The sequence below is a fragment of the Canis aureus genome, unplaced genomic scaffold (genome assembly GCF_053574225.1).
Source record: "Canis aureus isolate CA01 unplaced genomic scaffold, VMU_Caureus_v.1.0 NW_027326446.1_RagTag, whole genome shotgun sequence".
NCBI classification, from domain to species: domain Eukaryota; kingdom Metazoa; phylum Chordata; class Mammalia; order Carnivora; family Canidae; genus Canis; species Canis aureus.
The window spans coordinates 29,510-47,367 of NW_027554416.1; the positions used below are offsets into that span (position 1 = coordinate 29,510).

Sequence of the window (17,858 nt, forward strand, 5' to 3'; positions counted from 1 at the left end):
ATGATGCTGCTGTGATCAGAATCAGCTGACCCCTCTTCTATCTGACACAGGCCATCTACCACCATGACTACATGGATAGCGTCAGAGGCAAGGTGGCTGCAACTATGAAAACCATGGAACTGGATGGGCCCTTCATGCACACAAGCTCCAGAGTGAGGTGAGCAGTGAGAACCCAGTGCAGGGGGCAGCAGAAGTCTAAGGGGCGGCCTCCGAGGGCCAGGCCACTGGCTTTTGCAGAAACCTCCTTGGCTTGTGCTTTATCTCAGCCTGACCTTCTCAGTTGTCAATGCTATTCCATTCACCTGAGTTAAAAAACAAAGAAAAAACCCAAACAGTACACAGTCTGTCTTCCCTCCTGGTTGGTGGGATTCTTACACCACGCAAGCAATGGGCATTCTTAGAGCAACATTGCATTTACATTTACAAGATACGAGGGAGAAAGAAAGCCAACCTTTCTCAAACAACTTAAAACCAAGATGACAAAGAGAAGACACATAATCATAAGGGACTACTAGTAGTAAGAGAAAGGGCTAGAAATTACTGTTGGAATTCAGAAGAGAAAGACCTGGATTCCACTCACTTACTTAATATCCCTTTTGGGTGTTACCTGCTCAGGCAACATTGGTTTCCCTCTTTGATGTCACTCTCCTGTACTGAATATTGAAAAACATTTGCTCTTTGATGTCTCTGATACTATTCCTACTCCTGGATCTCCCCCCCAAAGACAGGCTATTTAGGATCATGGTCAGAAACTCCTTTCCCCCATCTGCCAGGGATTGGGGAATCGTGACCTCTTCATGGCCTGACACTGTGTTTATTGGAGGAATGGGGTTCCAGGGATGTGCCTTATCATTATGACTGTCTCCGGGACTGTGATGATGTGAATGCCATCTAAGGGTTCACGACACAGGCGGCACTGACTGCCTGTTCCCTCTACTGCTCCCGTTTTCTTGCTCGATTCCATGCAGGTAATTGGGCATACGTTCAAAACATAGAAGAATTATTTCCTATGGGCCCCTTCACTCATCGTTCACTCGCTCACTCTCTTTTTTAAGGTTTTATTTATTCATGAGAGAGACAGAGAGAGGCAGAGACACAGGCAGAGGGAGAAGCAGGCTCCCTGCGGGAACCCGTTGGGGACTCAATCCCATGACCCAGCGTCACACCCTGAGCACCCCCAGGCATCTCTCTCACTCTCTGTCTCTCTCTCTTAAAGATTTGGTTTATTTACTCGACAGAGTGGAAGCGAGGGAGCATTAGCGAGGAGGGTGGGGGTCGAGCAGGGAGACTGATGGGCTCAGAGATGTGACCTGAGCCCAAGGCCTGGGCAGTGGAGCACGCAGGCACCTGTCGGTTTCGAAGCAGGGGGTCAAGGATGATGCATTAGTTACCTGGCCCTTTGAACTCCTCTGACTCCTCATGACATCGGCCTGGTAAACAAGAACACGCTGCATCCCGACCGAAAGCCTGGCATGGGCCGCGTGCGATGCGCATGACTCGATGGGCCCCGGCGCAGCCTGACCCCTCGCCCTCCGCAGGACCTGTACCCAGGTGCCGGCCGACGTGACCAGCGCACAGGATACCGGCTCCCTGGTGACACAGCCGCCTTCCAGCATTCCAGGGAAAAGCACTACCAGATCACCTATGTAGGTGCCTCCCCGCACCACGGCCTGCCAGGGGAGGGGCGCTGACCTGGGCCCCTGGGGGCCGGGGGTGTGTGTGGAGGCCCCCGCTGAGTGTGGTCATCACGGCGCCTTTGCTTCAAGAAGCGTAGGAGCATCCCTGTGACCCCAGGCACCCCATGGGCGGCTGCAGCTGCCTGGGGACAGGATGTTGTGTGCGTCCCTTGGGCAGACAGGACTGCTTGTGGGCTAGCTGGCTCCGATACTGGCCCCACCACATGCCCTCTGCACACTGAGCAGAAAGCTGGGGGTGAAGGGGCTCCTGCTATCTGGGGCTTCCTAGCCCAGTGGCTCCCACCACCCTGCAGGGATGCTGGGGATGCTAGGGAGCCCCATGCAGGGCAGAGCCCGGGGGTGCTGCACACAGCCTGCAGCCCTCTTCTGCTGCCTTCGGAGTCTTGGGACCCAAGCTTGCCGGCCAGCCAGTACACAAAACCAAAGACCCAAACCTACAGTATCCAAATCAGACACTTGCAGATCCAACCACCTAATATGTCTTTTTTTTCTGGTAAATCCATCTGGAAAGCCACTTGTTGGCCTCAAAAATAGTCGCTCCTCTCTTCCCTGCAGGTCCTAACTTCCAAGCTGTGCTGGGACTAAAAACACAGGCCTTCCCCCACCTAAAATGAATAAACACCGCTCAACACCTCGACATTTAATAGTGAAGCTTGCAAATTCCAAAGATAAATAGAAGATCCTTAAAGCAGCAAGAGACAAGAAATCTCTAACTTTTATGGGGATGAATATTAGATTAACAGCAGACCTCTCCACAGAGACCCAGGCAGGCCAGAAAGGGCTGGCAGGATATATTCAGGGTCCTACATGAGAAGAACATGCAGCCAAGAATACTTTATCCAAGGCTCTCATTCACAATAGGAGAGATAAACAGCTTCCAAGATAGGCAGGAACTGAAAGAATATGTGACCAGGAAACCAGCTCTGCAAGAAATTTTAAGGGGGACTCTTAAAATTCCTCTTGGAGAGGAAGTCCAATGGAACAATCCACAAAAACAGGGACTGAATAGGTATCATGATGACACTAAATTCATATCTTTCAATAGTAACTGAACGTGAATGGGCTTAACGACCCCATACAGAGGCACAGGGTTTCAGACTGGATAAAAAAGCAGGACCCATCTATCTGCTGTCTACAAGAGACTCATTTTAGACAGAAGGACACCTACAGCCTGAAAATAAAAGGTTGGAGAACCACGTACCAATCATATGGTCCTCACAAGAAAGCAGGGGTAGCCATCCTTATATCAGATAAACTGAAATTTATCCCAAAGACTGTAGTGAGAGATGAAGAGGGACACTGTATCATACTTAAAGGATCTATCCAAGAAGAAGACTTAACAATCCTCAATATATATGCCCCGAATGTGGGAGCTGCCAAATATATCAATCAATTAATAACCAAAGTTAAGACATATTTAGATCATAATACACTTATACTTGGTGACTTCAATCTAGCGCTTTCTACACTAAATAGGTCTTCTAAGTACATGTCAAAGAAACGAGAGCTCGAAATGATAGACTGGACCAAACGGATTTCACAGATAACTACATAACTTTATATCCAAATGCAACTGAATACACATTCTTCTCAAGTGCACATGGAACTTTCTCCAGAATAGACCACATACTGGATCACAACTCAGATCTGAACCGATACCAAAAGATTGGGATCATCCCCTGCTTATTCTCAGAGGATGATACCTTGAAATTAGAACTAAATCACAACAAGAAGTTTGGAAGTACTTCAAACACGTTGAGGTTAAGGACCATCCTGATAAAAGATGAAAGGGTGAGCCAGGTAATTAAGGAAGAATTAAAAAGATTCATGGAAACTAATGAGAATGAAGATAAAACCATTCAAAATCTTTGGGATACAGCAAAAGCAGTCCTTGGGGGAAATATATCTCAATGCAAGCAGCCATCCACAAATTGGAAAGAACTCAAATACAGAAGTTAACCTTACACCTAAAGGAGCTAGATGAAAAAGAGCAAATAGATCCTACACCCAGCAGAAGAAGAGATTTGACAAATTAACATTCGAGCAGAACTCAATGAAATAGATATCAGAAGAACTATGGAACAGATTAACAAAACCAGGAGTTGGTTCTTTTGAAGAATTAGTAAGATAGATAAACCATTAGCCAGCCCTATTAAAAGAAGAGCGAGAAGACTCATATTAATAATATCATGAATGAGAAAGGAGAGATCACTACAAACACCAAGGAAATACAAACAATTTTAAAAACATGAGAAGCTATACGCCAATAAATTCAGCAATCTATAAGAAATGGACGCATTTCTGGAAAGCCGCAAACTACCAAAACTGGAACTGGAAGAAATAGAAAAACTGAACAGGCCAGGGAGGAAATTGAAGCAGTCATCAAAAACCTCCCAAGACACAAAAGTCCAGGGCCAGATGGCTTCCCTGGGGAATTTATTCCAACGTTTAAAGAAGAAACCAAAAAAAAAAAAAAAAAACCATACCTATTCTACTAAAGCTGTTCAGAAAGATAGAAATGAAATACATCCAAGCTCGTTCTACGAGGCCAGCATCACCTTAATTCCAAAACAAGACAAAGACCCCACCAAAACGGAGAGTTATAGACCCATACTCCTGATGAACATGGACGCAAAAATTCGCAACAAGATACTAGCTAATAGGATCCAACAGTACATTAAGGAGATTATTCACCATTACCAAGAGGGAAGTATCCCCGGACGCAAGGCTGGTTCAACACTCATAAAACAATGTGATTCATCATATCAGAAAGACAAAAAACAAGAACCATATGATCCTCTCAATAGATTCAGAGAAAGCATTTGACAAAATACAGCATCCATTCCCGATCAAAACTCTTCAGATTGTGGGGATAGAGGGAATATTCCTCAACATCTTAAAAGGCATCTACGAAAAGCCCACAGCACATATCATTCTCAATGGGGAAGCACAGGGAGCCTTTCCCCTTAGATCAGGAAGAAGACAGGGATGTCCACTCTCACCACTGCTATTTGACATAGTCTTAGAAGTCCTAGCCTCAGCAATCAGACAACAGAAAGAAATAAAAGGCATTCAAATTGGCAAAGAAGAAGTCAAACGTTCCCTCTTTGCTGATGACATGATACTCTACATAGAAAACCCAAGAGACTCCACCCCAAGATTGCTATAACTCATACATCAATTTGGGAGCATGGCAGAATACACAATCAATGCCCATAAGTCAGTGGCATTTCTACACGCTAACAATGAGACTGAAGAAAGAGAAATTAAGGAGTCAATCCCATTTACAATTGCACCCAAAAGCATAAGATACCTAGGAATAAACCTAACCAAAGAGATAAAGGATCCACACCCTAAAAACTACAGACCACTTCTAAAATAATTTGAGGAAGACACAACGAGATGGAAAAATATTCCATGCTCACGGATTGGAAGTATTAATATTGTGAAAATGTCAACGTTACCCAGGGCAATTTTCATGTTTAATGCAATCCCAGCAAAATACCATGGACTTTCTTCAGAGAGTTAGAACAAATTATTTTCAGATTTGTGTTGCATCAGAAAAGACCCCTAATAGCCAGGAGAATATTAAAAAAGAAAGCCACAGCTGGGGGCATCACAATGCCAGATTCCAGGTTGTACTACAAAGCTGTGGTCATCAAGTCAGTGTGGTCCTGGCACAAAAGCAGTCACATAGATCAATGGAAAAGAATAGAGAATCCAGAAGTGGACCCTCAACTTTATGGTCAACTAATATTCGACAAAGTAGGAAAGACTATCCACTGGAAAAAAAGACAGTCTCTTCAATAAATGCTGCTGGGAAAATTGGACATCCACATGCAGAAGAACAAAACTAGACCACTCTCTTGCACCATACACAAAGATAAACTCAAAACAGATGAAAGATCTAAATGTGAGACAAGATTCCATCAAAATCCTGGAGAACATGGGCAACACCATTTTTGAGTTCGCCCACTGTGACTTCTTGCAAGATACATCCACGAAGGCAAGAGAAACAAAAGCAAAAGTGAACTATTGGGACTTCATCAAGGTAAGAAGCTTTTGCACAGCAAAGGATACAGTCCACAAAACTAAAAGGCAACCTACAGAATGGGAGAAGATATTTGCAAATGACATATCAGATAAAGGGCTAGTATCCAAGATCTATAAAGAACTTCTTAAACTCAACAGCAAAGAAACAACCAATCCAATCATGAAATGGGCAAAAGACAGGAACAGAAATCTCACAGAGGAATACATAGACATGGCCAACATGCACATGAGAAAATGCTCTGCATCACTTGCCATCAGGGAAATACAAATCAAAACCACAATGAGATACCACCTCACACCAGTGAGAATGGCGAAAATTAACAAGGCAGGAGACTACAAATCATAGGATGTGGAGAAAGGGGGAACCCTCCTGAACTCTTGGTGGGAATGTGAACTGGTGCAGCCACTCTGGAAAACTGTGTGGGGTTCCTCAAAGAGTGAAAAACAGATCTTCCCTACGACCCAGCAATTGCACTGCTGGGGATTGACCCCAAAGATACAGAAGCAGTGAAATGCTGGGATGCCTGCACCCCAATGTTTATAGCAGCAATGTCGACAATAGCCAACCTGTGGAAGGAGCCTCGGTGTCCATCGAAAGATGAATGGATAAAGAAGATGTGGTCTATGTATGCAATGAAATATTCCTCAGCCATTAGAAATGACAAATACCCACCATTTGCTTCAACGTGGATGGAACTGGACGATATTATGCTGAGTGAATTAAGTCAGTCGGAGGAGGACAAACATCCTACGGTCTAATTCATTTGGGAAATATAAAAAATAGTCAAAGGGAATAAAGGGGAAAGGAGAAAAAACGAGTGGGAAATATCAGGGAGGGAGACAGAACATGAGAGACTCCTAACTCTGGGAAACGAACTAGGGGTGGTGGGCGGTGGTTGGCGGTGACTGCGTGACAGGCACTGACGGGGGCACTTGATGGGATGAGCGCTGGGTGTTATTCTCTATGTTGGCAAATTTAACACCAAGAAAAAATTTTTAAAAAACATAAAAACACACGGTTTCCCTTTTATTTTCATAGCTGCCTGCCAACAGGTTTTTCTAGGCAACACTGAATTTTATTCCTCTCTGCACCTGGCTTATATAGCCAAGAAAATAATTGCCAAGGTCCTGTTTACTGGTGACATTTTGTCCCTGACTTTTTCTTGTACTTAATCCATGGAGAGTGATTTTCAAATGTAAGCAGCAGCTCCTTCCTGTGTGAGGAATGTACAGCTACTCTTTGTGACCCAGCAGCGAACTCGTTCTGACTCTGCCTTCCCAGTACAAATACAGAGAAGAGTGGGAACACATCAAGGCACACAGATACACACTTGGCCCTAAAGAAATCCCATTTGTCCATGTCCAGAGGGTGAACAATGTTACCAGTGAGGTACAGTGAATGTTGATTCTGCGGGGGGGGGTATTGAGTTTCAGAGGCCACGGCTTTGTACTATATGTTAGTTAGAAATCTCTGTATCATCAAGGAATGAGAGGGTCCTTTTTGTTACCATTTTGGTGTTTGTATCCATCGGTGACGTCTTTTTGTATTTGGCAATGCCATTGTCAATCCCAATTCACAGATTATGATGTAAATTAATTCCTTTTTTGAGATTCGTTATGAAACATTTACTAATGAATTTGCATTTTAGTCTAATTCGTGACCCTGGTTTTCTATATACATGGTTGGCCTGTATATCTGACCATATCCAACCATCTGATAGAATGTGGAAGACTTTATGCTCAGAATTCTTCACCTAACTAAAATAAGTACCATTTCCTCTTTTTTCCTGTCAGACACTTCCTTGATCCTTAATTGCTCCTCTAATGGCTCTTTGTGTAGAATATTTGATTATTGATTAGTCAACAGTTGCCCTCATCTTCCCACACTAAATACCTGCAGTGGTTTTGCTTCCAGTGTAGAGATAGTATCGACAGTTTTTTTTTTTTTTTGGAGTTCAATTTGCCAACATAGAGCATAACACCCAGTGCTCATCCCATCAAGGGCCCCCCTCAATGCCTGTCACCCAGTCACCCCCACCCCCCACCCACCTCCCTTTCCACCACCCCTTGTTCGTTTCCCAGAGTTCGGAGTCCCTCATGTTCTGTCTCCCTTTCTGATATGTCCCACTCATTTTTTTCTCCTTTCCCCTTTATTCCCTTTCACTATTTTTTATATTCCCCAAATGAATGAGACCATAAAATGTTTGTCCTCCCTGATTGACTTATTTCACTCAGCATCATACTCTCCAGTTCCATCCACGTGTATGGACAATTGTACCACAGACTGAAAGACAAGATTCACACAACTCCTGATACACCTGAAATCCGCCAAGTCAAGAAGACACAAGAGGCTGTCAGTGAGGTGAGTATTTTCTTAAGAGAGAGGGCAGGCTGTGGCACCCCGGGAGGAATGTCAGCCATGTGGTCTCTGATGTGTGTGTTTTGGGCCATTTTTTCAGTTGATCTACAAATCAGACTTCTTCAAGATGCAAGGCCACGTGATCTCACTGCCTTACACACCCCAAGTGATCCGTTGCCGCTACGTGGGAGACATCACCAGTGACGTAAGCATCTCGTCTGGGTCTTTCAGAAAAGCTCATACCAAGGGGCTGTGTACATGTAAGCCAACTGGTGATCTTTGAACTGCCTGCTGCATTGAGTCCTTCTACACTGGGTATACAGCTTGGAGGTGAAATTGTGTGGAAGCGGGACCCCGCATTTCTCCAACCACGGAAACAGTAGTAGGAAGAACGTTTAGGAATTACAAGCATTGCTGGCCACCACTCTGAATTCAACACTGAACCATGACCGGCCCCTCACCCTACCTCGTCTCGTCCTGGGTCCCATGTAGTATCCTTCTCCTGCTCATCCCCACGCCCATCCTCATTAGCAACTTCCTCCTCCCATGTTTGTTTCTCCTTAAATGTTTCCATCTCCTGAAAGGCCACTCCATTCAATCCATGCTTTCCTCCCATCAGTATAAGAACAACAAATAGCAATATTTTCCTTAGCTCAGGATTAAATTTAAAAACCTGTGATTCATTTGAGTGCAAGCCAACTAAGAGTATAGGGTGGACGTGTTCAACCAAAATGAAACCTGTATCAACATGAAGGTCTCACTACTCTTATTGGTTCCTGGTTTGCATTTAATCCTGGCCAGCTTTATTTCTGTTTCTGCCACACAGATTTAATATAAGGAGGACTTGCAGATCCTCGGGACTGGGCTGCTTCCTGTGTGACATTCCTGACATGGTCTGCTGCCGGCACGTGCGCAAGTTCTGGGCGAGTGCACATCTTCATGACACATAGCTACCCTGGCACAGCTTCCATTACCACGTCACCAGCCTCAATATAATTCTTTCAATGACTGATTAACTTGTGCTTCTGTTTTCTTTTTTTTCTTTAGGTCTAACTACCTGTACACTGATAAGGCGAGGAAGATGTGAGACAGATACCAAGTGGTGCTTGACACTCCAGAATACAGAAAAGTACAGGAACTGAAGACACAGCTGAGCGAGGTAAGGATGCTGAACCTGTCACTGCAACTGACTTATTCCTCTGTCAAACAGGCAACTGCGCTTAGAAAAAAAAAAAGTCTCCCCTCTGATGTAATTATGGAGTGCCTACCGTGTCTAACTAAGCAAGTCAGTTGACCTTGTTTTGCCTCAGTTTCCTTATTTTGTCCCCTTTTGGTAAGATAAGGATGTTGGTACTTGACTACCTGTGACTGGAGCTGCAGAGAGTTAATTTTATAAATTGGAAAGGCCTATGTTACACTATTGTTGTGGTCTCCAAACCAAATTTATTTAATTTATTTCAAAACTTGCTCTTTAATCCCTGTCATCAGAAACCCTAACCTTGGTGGTGCCATTTGAAAAGTCTTTCATGGCTCCCTGCTCTGCAGCCCACACACCAAATTCTGAACTATTTTGTTTCATTGTCAGTTGGCCTCGGGGCTTCCAGTCTATCACAGCTAGTTGGGTATAGATCTTGTGCTCTCCCCTCCATTCCTCGTTCCTTGAGGGTTGGACCCCGTCTTATTTAGATGTGTGTCCCATAGTGCCTTGGCTGTAATAGATGTCCATGTTGGCCAGTGATTAAATGTGCTTTCTAAAGGTAAGGGCGTTCCACAAATGTAAATGCTTTTCCTATTACAGATGAGTTGGCTATTCTCATTCAACTCATCTTTGTCGTGTAGCTTCATCAGACTTCACTGAGCGAAGCCACACATTGGCAGTCAGGCCACTTGACTGACTCCCCATTTTCAATAGTTTTAGTGGCTGCCTATTAGGAATCACTTATGCTCTTAGACTTAAAGATGTCCTGGCACACCAAAGGTTGCCTGCAGTGAGGGGGTGGGGGTGTGCAGCTTCCTACACTCCTAGTGAGCTAGCGGCAGAGGGTGATAAGTTCTTTAGCTTTCATAAATGCTAAATTGAGCCCATTTGCTTTGCTGAAAGCTTACCTGCGTCCCTTCCCCTGGCACCAGCACTTAGCCAGGAATGCCTAGGTTCTTGTATCTCAGCAAAGTGCTTCTCTGCACTGGCCATATATTAGAACCACCTGGGAAGTATTTCTAAACTCCCCTTGAGTGGGCTCTGACTCCCCAGCCTCACAGCAGACTTTCTGATTCTCTGCATGTAGGCATCTGCGTGCTTTTAGCTGCTCCATGATTCTAATAATGATTCTAATATGCAGCCAGTGTTGGAAAGCACTGCTTTAAGTAGCACGCCTGTCCTCCAGCTACCACGTCGTAAAACATTGTATGGTAACTTGAGATGGTTATTGGGATCTCTGAAATACCTTTATTTTTCTTGGCTATTTGGATTCAGAATTATTTAAATCTTCCATTTCTCCTTTTCCCAATTCCTGTTAGGATTTTGTGTGTCTTGTGCATCCACATTGAGGAATAAGACTGGCTATCCTTTAGTCATTCCTTTTCTCCCACACTTGCCTCACTGGAACAATGATGTGAGCATGATAAAATACTGAGCCACCTCCTCTATTTTTTAAAAGACTTTGAGAGGATTGGTATTCATTCTTTGAATGTTTGGTAGAATTTAGCAATGAAGCCTTCTGATCTTGGACTTCTGTTTGTTAGGAGGTTTTTGATGATTGATTCCATCTTCTTCCTCATCATTGGTCTGTTTAGATTTTCTATTTCACCATTATTCAGTGTTGGGGTGTTGTATGCCTCTAGGAATTTATCTATTTCTTTCAAGTTGTCCGGTTTGTGTAGCACATCATTGTTTATAGGAATCTCTTTGATACTTTGTATTTTTGTGGTATCCAGTATTCCATCTCCTCTTTCATTCTGAGTTTTTCTCTTTTAGTTGGTGAGTCTAGGTCTAGGTTTGTCGAGTTTGTTTATCTTTTCAAAGAACCAGCTCTTTCATCGATCTTTTCCATTGTATTTTTAGTTTGTATTTTACTTCTTCCCTGATCTTTATTTCCTTCCTTTCTCTAACTTTGGGCTTATTTATTCTTCTTTCTCAAGTTCCTTTAGGTGTAAAGTTGGGCTGCTTTTTGAAAATGTCCTTGTTTTTAGAGGTAGGCATTGTTATAAACTTTCGCCTTAGAACTGCATTCCGTAAGTTTTTGTATGTTACATTTTCATTTGTCTCAAGATTTTTTTTTTATTTCTCTTTTGATTTCTTCTTTGTCCCGTTGTTGTTCAGTATCCTACACTTGAAAAGAATGTGTATTCTGATGCTTTTAGATGGAATATTTTTAAGTATCTGGTCTACTGTATGGCCAGTGTTTCCATATCGATTTTCTGTCTGGATAATCTATGCATTGACATAAGTGCGAAATTAGAGTCTCCAGCTATTATTGTATTGCTGTTTCTCTGCTTAGGTCTGTTAGTATTTGCTTTATATATCTAGGTGCTCCTATGTTGGGTGCATATTTACAAATGTTATATGTTTTGTTGAATTGGCTCCTTTATCACTATATGATGCCCATCTTTGTCTCTTATTAAAGTCTGTCTTGTCCATATAAGTATAGCTACTCCTCCACGTTTCTTTTGGTTTTCATTTGCACAAAATATCTTTTCCTACCTCTTCACTTCTAGTCTCTCTGTGTCCTTACATATAAAGTGAGTCTCTTGTAAGCAGCATACAGATAGGTCTTAATTTTTATTTTATTTTTTAAAGATTTATTCACCTATTTTAGAGAAAGAGCAAACAAGCGTGAGCAGGAGGGGCAGAGGGAGAGGGAGAATCTCAAGCAGTTTCTGTGCCAAGCATGTAACCTGACTTGGGGTTCAATCCCACATCCCTGAGATCATGACCTGAGCTTAAACCAAAAATCAGATGCTTAACTGACTTTGCTACCCAGGTGCCCTGGTAGATTTTGTTCTTTAATCCATTTCGCCACTCTGTCTTTTGATTGGGGAATTGAGTCTATTTACATTTTGACTAGTTATTGATTATGTATTATAGGCTTAGTGCTATTTTATTAATTGTTTTCTGGCTGTTCGTATAGTCTTGATCTCTTCCTTTCTTCCTCTCTTGCTCTCTTCCTTTGTGCTTTGATTTATTTTAGTGGTATGCTTGTATTTCTTTCTTTTCATCTTTTGCATATTTCCTATAGGTTTTTCCTTTATGGCTATCGTGAAGCAACTTCTATAACAGTCTATTTAAGTTGATAACAACTTAAGTTTGATCCCATTGTAAAGCTCAACATTATTTCCCCCCATGTTTTATGTTCCTGATGTCACATTTTACATGTTTTTCTTTTGTGTATCCCTTACTTAATTGTAATCAGTTATTTTTATTATTTGTCTTTTACCACATATGCACCTTTCCAGTGAGAACTATTCTTCATATGTGTTCTAAACACTAATTAGCACCCTTTCTTTTCAATTGAAAGAAATCTCTTTAGCATCTCTTGGGTTGTTTCTGCTTTTTTTTTCTTTAACATCCTTTGTAAGGCTGTATTAATGGTGAGAAAGTCCTTTAGCTTTTGCTTGTTTAGAAAAGTCTCTCTCCTTCACTTCTGAATGATAACTTTGCCAAGTAGACTAGTGTCGGTCAGAAGGTTTTCTCTTTCAGCCGTTCGAATGTATTGTGTTACTCCCTCTGGTCTGCAAAGTTTCTGCTGAAAAATACCTGATACTCTTATGGCGGGGGGGGGGGGGAGCCGCAGGGAGAGGGGTGTGTTCTATTGTATGTAACGAATTATTTTTTTCTTGGTACTTTTAATGGTTTCTTCTTGTCTTTAAATTTAACATTTTAATTATTATGTGTCTTGGTGTTTATTTCTTTGGGATCCCCTAATTTGAAACCCTCTGTGCTTCCTAGATCTGGATGTCTGTTTTTTTTCTCCTGGTTAGGGAATTTAGTATTTCAGCCATTATTTTTTCAAATAAGATTTCTGTCCCTTTCTCTCTTTTTACTTTGGGAAGCCCTATGATGCAAATGTTAGTCCATTTTATGCTATCCACAAGTTTATAAGGCTATCTTCACTTTTTTTTTCATTCCTTCTCCTTTGCTGTTCTGATTAGGTGAGCTCCCTGTCTTATCTTCAAGTTAATTGATCTTCTGCCCTATCTATAATTTTCTGTTGAAACCCTCTAGTGTATTTTTCAGCTCAGTTTTGTATTATTCAGCTCTGTGTCTTCTATTCCATAGTTTCCTATATTTTCCATCTTCTTGTGACATTCTTACTATGTTCATTCATTCATTCATGAATGAATACTGTAGGTCATTCAACAACCTGCGTTCCTTTTTAGCAGCTCTATTGACCACTAGATGTGTGTCAGACCTAAGACCTACCCCTCAGGCCAAAGATCTAGGACAAGAAAAGAGGCCTCCTGCTCAGAAAGACTGGGAATTTGCCCGAGTATGCTGTCTGTGCAGTGCCTTTGGGGTGGTAGCCTGCTAAAAACTGTCCTTCCAATTACCATAGTCCTGTGGAACTCAGGAATACAAGCCCCCCAGGCTACCAGTGACAGGCAATCAAGGGGTATCCCCTGTGGCAGCTGCATAAACCAGGGACCAGGTGTGTAGAAATCTTCCTTCCAGGATATATTGGCACTGTGAAGCACACCAGAGGGTTAAAGACGATGATAGAATATGTCCTCTAAATTCTCTGAAAAGGATTATAGTCCGCCCCAAGATGCATTTTTAATTAGAAGCCTGCCCCTCAAGCTGCAGTCACAACGATTAGCTAACACGCCTCCTTTACAGGAAGACTGAGCTCCTGACTCTGTTTTCTCTAGCTATGCCCTGGGGGGTGGTTGCTATTGAAGAACTCTTTCTCCATTGGTTACAGTCCTAGGGGACCCACAAGAGTAAGCCATACCAGCCACCAGACCTAGATCTTAGAGGGGTGTCTCCTGGTTACAGTTTTAAAAATCAGACCCCAGACAGGGCTATGAGCTCCTTTCTGGGTGTTCTTTGTTATAAGAGTTTCATGGGATCAAGAGCACAAGCTTCCTTGACCTTCAGAGCCAAGTGACTAAGAGGTGTCCTGTAGGAGGCAGCTACAAATATCAGAATGAATGAAAGTTTGCCCTTTGTGACAACTTGAATGGACCTCAAGGCCATAAGCAATGTGAACTATGCAGACAGAAAAAGACGAATATCATATGACCTTTCTCATATGTGGAATTAGAATTCTTTCTGAGCGGGATCCCTGGGTGGCACAGTGGTTTGGCGCCTGCCTTTGGCCCAGGGCGCGATCCTGGAGACCCGGGATCGAATCCCACGTCGGGCTCCTGGTGCATGGAGCCTGCTTCTCCCTCTGCCTATGTCTCTGCCTCTCTCTGTGTGTGTGTGTGTGTGTGACTATCATAAATTAATTAATTAATTAATTAATTAATTAAAAAAGAATTCTTTCTGAGCATTAAGATATGATTAGATCAGAGCCTTAAGAAAATCTCCTTCTCAGACTTGTGAAAGATGAATGAGTGGTCCAACGGAGGAGGTGTTTTGGGAGGCTTTTGAAGATGTGTTGAGAAGAAATGATATAAGAGGCCGAACTAGGGCTGTATCTGTGAAAAAGGAGAAGGTGGGTCAGACTTAAAGGCTGTCACAAAGTTAGGAGCCCCGAACTCGTGATCATTTGTTGTGGGAATGAGGGAAAAGTCTAGGATGACTCCCCCAAGTGTCTGGTCTGCATGACGGGGAGATCAAGGAGTCTTTTAGCAAGGTAGAGAAAATAGATAAGGAAGCAAATTGGGCTGGAGATGGAGATAATATAAAAAATTCTGCATTGAACATGGTTAAGTTCAGAACATTTTTGAAAATTTGGGCCTACGATAGCCAAACTGTGGAAGGAGCCTCGGTGTCCAACGAAAGATGAATGGATAAAGAAGATGTGGTTTATGTATACAATGGAATATTACTCAGCTATTAGAAATGACAAATACCCACCATTTGCTTCAACGTGGATGGAACTGGAGGGTATTATGCTGAGTGAAGTAAGTTAGTTGGAGAAGGACAAACATTATATGTTCTCATTCATTTGGGGAATATAAATAATAGTGAAAGGGAATATAAGGGAAGGGAGAAGAAATGTGTGGGAAATATCAGAAAGGGAGACAGAACGTAAAGACTGCTAACTCTGGGAAACGAACTAGGGGTGGTAGAAGGGGAGGAGGGCGGGGGGTGGGAGTGAATGGGTGACGGGCACTGGGGGTTATTCTGTATGTTAGTAAATTGAACACCAATAAAAAAAAAAGAAAAGAAAAGAAAATTTGGGCCTGACTTAGGAGAAACACTGGATATATCCATTTGGAAATCCTCCATCTCACATTAATCATTGAAGTCACAGGAACAGACGAGATTACCCAAGGGGAACGTATCCGGTAAAAGAAGCCAACCCTGACTCCAGCTAGTGGCAACCTTGGGGAAGGGCAGAACCATAGATGGAGGAGTTCCTAGGAAGGCCACTTAGGAGAGAGCACCAGGATGGGGAGCAGGGAAGAACATTTTCAGGAATGAAACAGCTGAGCAGTTTCAGTTGCTACAGAGAACCTTTCTTGCATTTGGTCGTTGTGAAGTTTTTGGCGGTCCTAAGGACAGTGACTACCTTGGTGTGGTTGCACGGAAGCCATACTGTTACCTTGAGAAATTAATTAAGGAGAAAAAGAAGAAATACGTAGTCGGCTTGGCTGTGAAAGGTAGAAAGAAACAAAATCATTGGTAGAGATTGGAAAAGGCTTAGTGAAGGAAGGGAGCAAACTTTGTTTGCAGATGAAGGACTGAAGAAACAGGAAGGTCGAAGATATAGAGAAGATATAGAGGGGAAGCGGATAATTGCTGGCAGAGGCTCCTAGAATGGGACAGGGGAGAGCAGGACCCAAGAACACAGTAGGAGGCTTGAATCATGGGCAAGCTACAGAATGTGTCTTCGTTTGACACAAAGGAGAAAAGAAAAGAAAAAAAAGGATAAAAGAAAGGGAGGGCTAAGGAGGTAAATATATTATTGGTTTTTTGAGCAGCAACCAAGATTGTTGCAGTAGGACAGTAGGACAATCCCCGATTTCTCTATGAAGTAAGCAGTAAAGGCATCTCTCAGCAGAGACCATAACATGCAAATAAAGCAGAAATAATGATAATGACTATTTTATGTCCAGGTATTGTACAGGGCTGCAGGCAAAAAGCAGAAGTCAGTCTTCACCTCAGTTCCTGATACTCCTGATCTTTGAAGAGCCAAGCGAGGGCAGAAGCTTCAGAGTCAGGCGAGATTCATAAGCAGAGCCTCACAAACCTGCAGCGCTGGCGTCACAGTGGGTGGTTATGTATACTTGCCCACTGCAGCCCAGCAACAGATTGTCACACTGGGTTGTCCTTGATGCAGCCTCGTGGCCCTTAACTTCAAGCAGTTCTCTTTGGGGCCATCATAACTGTGGCTGTGTTTTACCTAAGCAAGCAATACCACGTCTGTCTTTCTAAATCGTGTACAACTTTCGTCATTGGGTGGATGAACGGTCTGTGGACCGAACTGCTTGATTCCTTCTGTAGGACCCATCTATTGTTCGTGACCACTTTTATGCATTCAGACAAAATGGGGGGAGAATGTGTTGAGAGCTTTGTTAGAATCCTCTCATTCTTCCATCGGCATTCTTTATCACATGGATTTAGATCAGGCCACACTCAACAGTAAGGGTATTAGGTGACTCGGATGTGTGTGTATGTGTTTCCGAATGTGAAACAGAGGGAAACAAATGAAAAGAAATGCATATCATACGTGAAAACATCAGGACGAAAACAAGTAGACACTCCCATTTAAGGGTTAGAAGTGAATGAAAATGACTGAATACTAAATAACAAATGTTTTGTCTCTATAACATCTGATCCCTATTCTCTGATCATTTAGTATCTTTATGTTGAACTTGCCACCAAAGAGAGACCCCACCATCATGCTGGGAAACAGACCAAAGCCCTGAAACACGCTAAAGACGTAAAGGATATATGGTCAGTGAGGTAAGTTGGGAATTTGGCACCGAGGTACACTGGGTTAAAGAAAAATATCCTGGGGTGCCCGGGTGGCTCAAATGGATCGTGGAAACAACACCACTGAAACAACAAAAGGCACCAACAGTATCAGTCGGGCACGGGAGCCAAGAATGATGCTAAGAGATGCTAAAAGCCTGTTGTTTTTCTCATTGGTCCTCTCAGTTAGCAAAGCTAGGACCCCTTCTTATAATTCCTTGGTAGCATTTGCTAGGGACTCCTGAGAAGTCATTGCTATTTATCCATAAAGTCATGGTCTTGGAGTCAGCCAAACATGGTTTCAAATCCTGTTGTTGTCACCTGCCCACTATGACTCTATATGATTTACTTAATATCTCTGAGCCTCTGTTTTCTTATATGTGGACTATGGTTAAAAATCACGATAATTAAATTAGGTGGAACAAGGTATCATATATAACATTCCTGGCACAGAGATGGGCTCTTAGTGGACACTCAGAAAAAGTTCGTTCCCTTTCTTCTCTTGACCACCTAAATCGTGAGAATGACACATTGGTTAGAATTAGGAGGGGACGGGCTTTCATCTCCCATACCACATGATCAAGGACGCAGCTGGCTTTTAATGATAATGAGATTACCTGTTGGTAAAGATCTGAAACTAGAGGAGCCTGGGTGGCTCCGGTCA

General features: G+C 42.8%; 1 protein-coding gene and 1 long non-coding RNA gene across 2 annotated transcripts in view; one reads left to right on the forward strand and one right to left on the reverse strand.

Moving 5' to 3' along the window:
* Positions 1–17,164, forward strand: part of LOC144309499 (nebulin-like) — a 25,822-nt gene extending 8,658 nt beyond the window's left edge. The window contains exons 4-8 of the mRNA XM_077890588.1: positions 51–157; positions 7,986–8,112; positions 8,210–8,314; positions 9,157–9,268; positions 17,079–17,164. Of these exons, the coding sequence (XP_077746714.1) occupies positions 51–157; positions 7,986–8,112; positions 8,210–8,314; positions 9,157–9,162 (345 nt within the window). The 3' untranslated portion in view covers positions 9,163–9,268; positions 17,079–17,164. The remainder of the gene's footprint in view (positions 1–50; positions 158–7,985; positions 8,113–8,209; positions 8,315–9,156; positions 9,269–17,078) is intronic.
* Positions 1–17,858, reverse strand: part of LOC144309507 (uncharacterized) — an 89,624-nt gene that overhangs the window by 27,737 nt on the left and 44,029 nt on the right. The gene's annotated exons all lie outside the window — the stretch shown is intronic.